Here is a 9,938-nt window from a genome sequence, read left to right on the forward strand (position 1 = left end):
TCTCCAGTTACAAGAATAACTTCCATAAGGATGCTAATAGTAATAGCATCAATACATGGATTTGAGATACATCAAATGGATATAAAGACGGCATTCTTGAATGGTGAGTTAGATGAAGAAATATATATGTAACAACCCGAAGGGTTTATTGCTCCTGGACAAGAAAGGAAAGTTTGCAAGCTTGTTAAATCTTTATATGGATTAAAGCAAGCACCTAAACAATGGCATGAGAAATTTGACAATGCAATGTTGTCAAACGATTTCAAAATAAATGAGTGTGACAAGTGTGTCTATGTCAAAAGCACTCAAAAGGGATGTGTCATTGTTTGTCTCTATGTAGACGATATGCTAATTTTGGATAGTAATATGGATGTCATAAAATCTACCAAACAAATGTTGTCTAGTAAGTTTGACATGAAAGATTTAGGTGTCGCTGATGTTATCCTAGGAATTAAGATCTCTAGGATGGAGGATGGACTTGTTCTATCACAATCTCATTACAGGTCTCGCATGCTCCCTTGATCGAGACCCCACGTTTGTGGTACACTTTACACGTGGTGGGCGATGATTCACTCCCAATATCTATAAATACCCCTCCTATGAACTACGTCAAACCTGATTCTTCTCTTCCCTCAGCATCGAGAGCAAGATACGTAGGCAGTTTGCTCCTAAGCCGAACTCGGTCCCAATAATAACCCTTTTCAGTTCCCATTCAACTGTGTATGTAAAGGAAAGCTGAATCACGCCTTTACAACTACCTATTAGTATATTACTCGGTTACAAATTCAAGTTTGGTGTTTAAGGGCATTGATAAATATTTCCAAGTAATGGGAAAACATTTTCCCACTTTAAATTTTGCCGGCAAACTACGTACCAGGAAAATAGAGTTTTGCCGCTGTTTGTTTCATCACCAGGCAAATGTTGGCAAATCTCATTTGCCAAGTTTGGCGGTGCTTGATAACACAATTTTTGCCATTGGCAAATTCGGCAAATATTTCAACCCTAGTTTTGATCATTCGCTTCTCTCACTCTCTCTCTATCAAACATCGATTTCAAACATGGAAACGGTAATCAACTTCACTTTCTGTCGTATTAATCACTTTGAAATGTTGTTTTACTTCGATTTCTGTCTTCGATTTGTGTTTTTTGAACAAATTTACGCAGGAACGATGATGTTTGAATCAAATCACTGCAGAAGAAGTTTATATCCGAAATTCATGTCAGTTTCGAGTAAAGATCTGATTTTTCTTCAACTGATAATGATCTTGATGCGATTAAAGCTGAGAAGCGTTTAATTGAGATGATTGTTAAAGATGAGAAAGATAAGTTTGTTAATCAGTCTAAAAACTTGGTTTCAAGTAATTTCTAATGAACACACTGAAACTGAAGTGAATGATGGAAGATTTGCTTTGAGAAAGATGAGTAGTTTCTTGCGTGTCATTGATTCGGTTGAGTGTGCTGAAGCTATAATGGTTGGAAAAATTGATCCAGGTGTTCAAGTGAATGAGTTTGGGAAAACTGCTTTACATTGTACGTGCATCTAAAATGCATTCGAAACGATGTCGATATCGAGTTCGAACTGATCTTAGATCAACTGATGATAGTGAAGAACTACCTATTGAGATGGCTTTGTCTAGCAAAAGGTATATTGATTGAATAAACTGTAACTTTACTTTGCTTTACATGTTATAAGTTTGTATGAATATGTAATGTAGTGTTTCATTGTGACATTTTGATTGTTTTTCCTCGATTCAGAATGATTACTTGGAGTTCAGATGAAATGATTGACGATTTATTAGTTAAATTCAGCGAAATGGTTAGAATAATTTCTGTTTGGTTGATTATTAAGAGTTGTTTATCTCATATAATAGGTTTTAATTTTTTGTTTTTTGATCCGGGTATGGTTGTGGGGTTCTTGTGTTATAACTCATTCATGGCTTTGGTTTGCAGGAATAGTTGGTGGGGTGGTACTGTTCATAACACAATGTCAGTATTAAATGAAGAACTAAAATTTATCAAATTTCCTTATCGGATACTATCAGATATTGTTCTTCGTGTAATACTCCAAAGTTTAGTGATTAAGGTGTACCTTTGAAGTACATTGACCCTTTTACTAAAGTTTGATGCAATGAAATGAAATCTTGGTCGCTACGTTCGTTCTTCCTTCCTTTCTGGTGCATTTAATCATCAGTATAAAAACCCACTTCACAGTTCACACTCATTCATTCAAGTTAATTAATAGATTGATTAAGAAGCACTGGACAATGAGTATCTTACGGTTGGGTTTATTACTTGCTCTCACATCGTGTATTGATCGCCGATCGTCAAGCATGGGATCGATTTCGTGGTAATTTACTTGACTATCTTGTAACAAATTATTACTATGTTTATAACCATAGCGTGCTTGTTAGAAATTGTTTATTGTTATAGGCACATCTCGTAGCGAGGCACCTAAGAGGGAGGATGTTTTCCTATTTTGCTGAAGCCCATGTGTAATTTTTGGGAATGACTACTCACTTCATACTCTGAATGTTTGTGAAAGCTTTGGGCCAGTTGTTGGTGACACTCCACAAGCTGCGAGTGTACTTGGTGAAAGCTTTGGTGATACACAAGTTGACAGTGTTGAAAACGTTGGTGGACTTGGTGAACCTTCTGGTGTGGTTGATGATACTACCCCTTCCCCCCTTCAGTGGAGCATTCATGGCAGTAAACTTCCTATTTGTTGAAGTGTGTGCTGCTGCTGTGTGAAGTGTAGGCGAGTGTGAAGTGTGTGCTGCTGTGTGTGAAGTGTGTGTTGCTGCTGTGTGAAGTGTAGGCGAGTGTGTGTGCTGCTAGTGCGTGAAGTGTGTGCTATTGGTGTGTGCTGCTAGTGCGTGAAGTGTGTGCTATTGGTGTGTGCTGCTGCTGCTGTGTGAAGTGTACTTGGTCAGTCTTTTCAATCGAATCTACAGCGAGGATGACGTTGCTGAATGTGTAATGAAAACAAGAAATGGCTACCATTTTTCAATCATAGTTGTTGAATTCTTTTTTTTTTTTTGGTAACCATAGTTGAAATTCTGTTGCGAGTGTGGGGAGGATATTGTTGCAATTGTCTTTTAATTTTTTGATGTGCTTATTGATATCTCTGCTCGGGACTTTGTAAAATTTGTAGTACAGTTCTCTGTTGAAGTTTGTCAGATTTGAGTATGGATTCAAGTACATGTAATGATTGCAGACTTGGTTTGTCAGAGTGTAAAACTAGTACAGACTTGGTTTCAATACATCAAGCAGGTTACATGTGGTAGTTCAAATGCGAGTTCTATGCTCTAGTCTGACGAGAACACACGTGCTGGTTTAAGGGAATGTAGGCTGGTAAGATCAACTTTTAATTTGAGGGGATGTAGGACGTTGGGGTAGATCTAAGTAAACGGCCTCTTTAATACAATTACCAAAAAACAAAGGCATGCACGCACATACAGAACGAAAAAATACCTTTTTCTAAGATAAACAATTGCAATTAGCTGGATAGAATAAAGTATAACACCGAATCATTTTCCATAGGATAGTCCCTTCTTTCGTACAAAATCATCATTCGTTTTACATGCTTCTAGACAAAAGATATTCCTACATGTTTCCAGAACTCTGAACCGTCCAGGCACAACAAAATCAACCAGTAAGCATTTCTCCTCAGGTAGACGGGTTTAGCCTCCGGAAAGAGTAACAAATGCTAGTAAGATCTGCAACATTGAAGATAAATTAAAATTAAGACAAAAATAAAAAGGTCATAATAGGTAATGTGTAAGAGTGAGAATTGCTATATTGAAAACAATCTTACTGCAAAATCAGGTAACCGCGTCAGTCAGGCCCCTCCACTGGCCTCGGCAACAACAGTCGTCTTCTGAATTTGGATCGGCCATAGAGTTAGTATGAGAAAGTAATTGTATAATGCCCTTCACTCTCTTGTCATACTAAAATTACAGATCATACCTGCTCTGAGGTGCCATTCCCATTTAGTGATGGAGCACCAGATGCAGTTTTCGAGAACCTGGATTGGAAAAATGGCACAAAGATTCAGTACCATTTTCATTGAGCTAAGAATGCAGGGTCTGCATGCAAAGTAGAGCAGAGAGCCTCATAGACGGAACAGAATGAAAAGGGGAAACTCAATGTAAATCCAAGGCTGACCTGAGTGCCATGGCCTTCTTTTTCTCTTCCTCTGTAGGATCTGTTTTGGTAACTGGTGCAAATCTCGCCGAACGAGCTTTCTTCTTAGCTTCCTCATCATCTGTGGACTTTGATGGAAGTCCAAACCTGAGAAAAACAGTAAACAAATGCATCAAAGCCTGTCCATATGCGTTAGGAACGATCTGCAGATAGACCTACAGATGTATTAGTAGTTTGCAAGTAAATACATACACATCAATATACAATATTACAATGGTGAAACAGAAATCTCTACCTCTCTGCCCTGGCCTTTCTCTTCAGTTCCTCTGCTTTCTTCAGCTCATCTGATCCATGTGAAGTACACCCAGTGCCGAACCTGTAAATGAGATCAGGCCATAAATCACGAGTGGCCATTGGTAAATTGAAAGACTATCAATCCTCGGTGAATCGATTGATCAAATGCTAAATCTGAATAGATTGATCAAATATTCAAATAGACTAGAGAAGATTTATGCAGGACACCAAAACAGAGAACACAAGTAAGCAGCTACAAAACCAATAACCAAAAGACAAAGTGAACAGATACTAGTCTACCTTTTTGAGGTGTAACAACGAACACTGGGGCAGAAAATGATGCATAAAACTAATTTTAGTTACTTGCCTTGAATACAAGAGTTTCTAGATAAGGCGCAATTCAGGGCAAATGTTAATAACCAAGAAAGCAATGTAGCACATATTGTGTGCTCTTCTTCCTGACATGCTTTCTGACTCATCATCAACTTCAAAGTTACATCGGTGTCCTTTTTGAATATAGCCATTTGCATCTATTCCCTCCACTACACTGCACAACATGAACACTTTAACTTCAAGCATCATGACTGACTGGAACTATGAAAGAGACATTTGTGAAGATGGACATTTGTGAGAATATGAAAGAAAAAAAACAAGATAACAGACATTACCGTGCACCAAGCAAAATGTCTATTTTTTTCCTGCCCCAAGAGGCAGGAGACGTCCCTAAATTTAAGTCAATAACTCTTCTGGTAACAGCTTGTCTACCCAATAGAATATCACTTTTCATATTGATTTAATCCTAAACTCCTACCAACAGGATTAAAGGTAACAGACTTCTACAATTTCACAAATATCAAAACTCCAAAAGAGATGTCCTACCAGCGGGAAAATGGGTTATCAAGTAGGCCCTAATGTCTTCTTATGTACCATCATAACTAGCTGAACTTCTAGTGAGTGAAACATCAACGTTTAGCACAACTTCATCAAGATCAGGAGGGGTGAAAAACATACTGCGTTTTTAGTAGAAAAGTAACCAGGGGTGCGTACTACCAATAGAGGAAAAATGATGGTGTATTATATAGCAAGACACATAGTAAAAATCTTTAAATCAGCACTAGCAGCCACACCTTAGTGAAATCAAAACCATAATGCCACAAGTGTAATATTGGTTAGGACTATCTTCTAAACCTAAATGCTTAAGTATAGTTATCTGTTTTGACTCTTCAAGAAGAAAAAAGTCGAATTGATTGTCCCCGACCACATCATGAACTACAAATCTCTGTGACCTGACTTTGCTAAGCCTAGAATACATACTAACAAGCTCCAAGCAAGCTTCTCCACAAACTTTGTATCCTCTCCCCTGTACTGATTAGCATCGAGCAAATTTCTCCAAATGCTAATACGAGCAAATGTCTACTGGCTGGGATTAAACCTAAATGATTAATTTATCTGTTGACACTCGAACAAGAACCATGTCAAACTGATTGACCCTGACCCCATCAAGAAGCTACAATCTTCTCTAACCTGAATTTCTTAAGCCTAGAATAATACATATTAACAAGCTCCTAGTATATTTTTTCCAATGTTTTGTGTCCTCTCCTCTGTATCGAGGGCTAATTTGAGCAGTAAACCAATTTGCAGCGGACCAACTTAACAGTAGCTGGAACATATGGATGGGATTTGATCCCCAATCAACATGGAGGCCACCTTACAGATGGGGAGCGCATCAAAGAGTTCAGCATTGCTGCCCCCTAACTTGGTCCAAGAGTCATCACCAATCTTTCTTTTCAGAGCTAATGGAACCTCTTTTGCTTGTTTCTTTCTAGAAGCTATCACCGAATTGTGAGGGGACTATTCCATTTGATACGTGTTGGGTGCATGTCACTAACTATAATCTATACTTACTAGTATGCTCAACAGGATTGAAGGCACTAGTTAGTTGGCGCACTGCCTCCGTCAACTCCTTGAAATCTGGAGGTGGAGGCATGGCCTCAAGACCAAGACGAGACCTCTTGCGCTTTATTAAAGGAGGGGTAGTACTGCGCCTATGGCATGATAATAATAACAATTAAAAGATATTATACACAATGATAATACACACACAATTTTATTTACTAGATATAAGCAACACATTTCTTTGTTATGATAACAGTATTCACTATTATAAGTAAAGTCTATAATCCTTTCTCTTTCAACAAAAGCACAAGTGTAAAACGGTCTGCGAGTAGAATACATTCAACTTGACAACCCACAATGAAACTTTAAGGGTGTGTTTGTTAACTGGCAAATTTTTAGTGGGAAAATCTAAGATTTGCCAGTATTTTCCCACTATAGATTTGTCAGGCAAATCTCTAGTGGGAAAATTTCAGTTTGCCAATGTTTGTTTGCAAAAATTTATAGTGGGAAAATATAAGATTTGCCAGTTTTGCCAGTGTTTGTTTACAATGGTTTTTCTCCAATGGCAAATGATATTTCAACTTTTTGGAGATAGTTTTTTTTTGTTTTCAAACTCAATGAAGTATAACAAAAAAATATAATTAAATACAAATTAAAGACAATACAACTCAACTTAAATGTAAATGTGTTTTGGAGTGTTTCCCTTGCACGCTCCACCTACACCACCACTCCACCACCACTCCACCACACACCACCTACACCAGCCCACTACACGCACACAAAGACTCAACAAACACACACAATAAAATATCCAAAAGTAATAACAATATCACTTAACAATAATATATCGGTCCACCACTTAACAACAATGCCACAAAAACATATAGTTCAAACATATAAATAACCCAAAAAATAATGTGGCATCAACAGCCTGCTTGTTCTAGCCTCCTAAACAATCATGAAGCCTTAATATCCTCTTTAAGGCCCAAGAAGACCTTAATAAGCCTATCATTCTCGACTAGCAAGTCAAGCGACCTTAAGAAAAGCTCAGGATTCATATCAGAAAGAGATTGCAAAGCATCCTTCAACAAATCTATTTGATCTACTTTTTCTTCTCGTGGTTCTGGTTTGAGGGCCTTGGCAATTTTCGCCACCGCTTGATTAACACCTTAAATGAAGGGGTTGAATATATCCTCAAAAATTGAGACTTCCTAGTCTTCTTAGCAGTAGGTGTAGTACTTCTAAGACCACTCTCGGTTTGAGAAGTATCCCCACCAATATCTGAGGGAGCACCAAAAGCTGAGGACTCACCAGCATCAGAATCGTCACCCCCATCTCCTTGGGTTTGCCTAGAATCATCTAAACAAAAAGTTGAAACAAAAAGTTAATTTTAAAACTAGTTAGACACACAAAATTCAACTCTATTTAGATCTAATCAACTTACCTCCATCCACCATGTCATCATCGAACCCACTATTGCCCCCTTCTCCAGTTGCATAATCATTCCCAAAAATGAGACAACATTCGTCATAGTAAGGAAACGATTTCTGCCTGAGAGTTTTTGCCAACGGATGAGCCTAAATCCCACAATATACCAATTAATATGACATCCAAAACCAAATCCTATAAAAAAAAATGAGATTATTTTATTACCTTGACATAACTCTCTCATGCATTCTCATCTGCATCAATTCTCTTAGTCTCTTTGTTGAAAGACAAACCAAACCCACTAGCCTCAACTACATGTTTCACAACTTGCCAAGCAAGTCTCATTGTTTTCAATCTCAACCTGACATTGTCTGAAACACAATTCATTCCAAGTCGCGTATTGATCTCATCAGCAGTATGCTTCAAGGTCTCTTTCCTCCACCCATTATCTGCCCTCTTGCCCCCAGTAGCTAACTCCTCTAACAACACCTCTACCAAGATGCCTTCCATGTTGGGATACCATCTAATTTGGGGCGATCTTGTTTTCACAACTTCTTTCTGTTTTCCAGCCATACCGAGTTTGAAGCAATGACCAACAAAGAACATAGCATAGTAACATATTAAGGTAACAAATAAGAAAGATTGCATACGAATAAAACATTATAAGTAGTTGAAACATAATAATGTCTATTACAAAAACACTAATAAAATCATAAGTCTACTACAAAAACATCACTCATATAATCATAATATCTATTACATCACTCGTTATCTTCCCACATTGCAATTGACAACTTATCCCTAAAATTAGTCCACCCAATGCTTGGTTGCATATCAATATTCATATTTGAAGCATTCAAAGAGTTGTCAGCCTCTTCCTTATCATCAGTGAGCTCCTCGTCACTCAATGTATTATCAGGATCTTCTTCTTGCAAGAAGTTGTGCAATGCACAACATGCAAGGATAACCTTTGTGTGTGTTTTGACATCGTGGAAAATTGCATGCCTTAGATAGGCAAATCGCTTCTTCAGGAGACTGATTGTCCTTTCAACAACAGTACGCAAAGATGAATGACAAAAGTTATATTCTTCTTTATGATTTTAAGGTTGAACTTCACCTATCTCTCTAAGATGGTACCGTACACCACGGTAAGGCTTGAGGAACCCTGGCACTAAAGCAAATCCAGCATCCGCAAGATAGTACTTGCCATTTGGAATAGTAAGATTATGCCCTGGACGAGCCATAACACTCCTCAACAATTGTCCATCGTGTGCCGATCCCTCCCACCCTGCTAGCACGTATGTGAACCTCATGTCAAATGTGTAAGCTACTAACACATTTTGGTTCACGACACCTTTCCTGTTACGATACCTAGCCTGTTGTGCTAGTGGTAAATTGATTGGAAAGTGTGTACCATCAACCGCACCCACAACATCCTAACATAAAAAACTTCATAAATATTTATTGAACTATTAAACATTGAAATCAGAATGATCCTATCCATTTTCTAAAAAGTTGACTAACCTTGAAATAACAATGCCAATGATATGTGTTGGTACACTCGCGAGGAGAGTTATCAGCGGTAGCATTTGTTACTAACTCTTTGAATAAACAAAGGATTGCATCCAACACAAAATGAAAATAACGGTGAACTGTTTCTCCTGAACGGAAGAATTGAAATGTTTCATTCCGATTTCGCATGTCAATGCCCAACAGTGTTGAGAAATAGGGCAACTTGCTCTTCCAATGTAACATGTCTGCTTTCAGGTAGACCATGACCATGCAAACGAGTGCAAAAGCGACGAAACATTGATCGTCTCATCCTTAATTGCTCGTGGCAGAATCTGTCAGTGCTTGCATACATCATACCCAATACAGTTCTCCGTACTTGATCCCAATTCCTACGAGGACCTCTAATAAGAGCAGAGGGAGCCCTACGCCTAGGCCTATACCTCCCCATATACATTCTCCTATACCACCATGTCATCATCATATATGCACTTATAACTATAAGTAGAAATGCCACTAACCTACACTGACGTTCGGTAATCATTCTACAATATCTCAAAAAGAAAAAAAAAATAATGAAGTATACAAATTCATGTACTCAATTAACGAAACAAACAAATTGATACAAACATACATGCATGAACAATGCAGAGGAAATATTATAGGGG

At 38.0% G+C, this 9,938-nt stretch overlaps 2 protein-coding genes and 1 long non-coding RNA gene across 4 annotated transcripts; 1 reads left to right on the top strand and 2 right to left on the bottom strand.

Moving 5' to 3' along the window:
- The first annotated feature begins 816 nt into the window (after positions 1–816).
- LOC147474394 (uncharacterized) lies at positions 817–3,258 on the top strand. The gene is made up of 2 exons (XR_015208883.1): positions 817–1,643; positions 2,431–3,258. It is a non-coding gene; the product is annotated as an uncharacterized LOC147474394 (long non-coding RNA).
- Positions 3,259–3,513: 255 nt separating this feature from the next.
- LOC147474395 (uncharacterized) lies at positions 3,514–6,217 on the bottom strand. 2 transcript variants are annotated; one of them, XM_086584232.1, is made up of 6 exons: positions 4,801–6,217; positions 4,439–4,519; positions 4,165–4,290; positions 3,967–4,024; positions 3,815–3,874; positions 3,514–3,716 (listed from the first exon to the last, which is right to left on the bottom strand). In XM_086584232.1, exons 1-5 carry the CDS (start codon positions 4,965–4,967, stop codon positions 3,839–3,841), a joined length of 468 nt encoding a protein of 155 aa, XP_086440358.1. In that variant the 5' UTR covers positions 4,968–6,217; the 3' UTR covers positions 3,514–3,716; positions 3,815–3,838. The 2 variants fall into 2 exon arrangements, with proteins under 2 accessions (XP_086440358.1, XP_086440357.1); XM_086584231.1 differs by having other exon boundaries at positions 3,815–3,877; positions 4,801–6,206.
- Positions 6,218–8,001: 1,784 nt separating this feature from the next.
- On the bottom strand, positions 8,002–8,334 carry LOC147474396 (uncharacterized). The gene has a single exon (XM_086585065.1). The coding sequence runs from the start codon at positions 8,332–8,334 to the stop codon at positions 8,002–8,004; it is 333 nt and encodes a 110-aa protein (XP_086441191.1).
- Between the last annotated feature and the right edge of the window lie 1,604 nt (positions 8,335–9,938).

Source organism: Coptis chinensis, chromosome 9 (assembly GCF_015680905.1).
Source record: "Coptis chinensis isolate HL-2020 chromosome 9, ASM1568090v1, whole genome shotgun sequence".
Lineage (NCBI taxonomy): Eukaryota > Viridiplantae > Streptophyta > Magnoliopsida > Ranunculales > Ranunculaceae > Coptis > Coptis chinensis.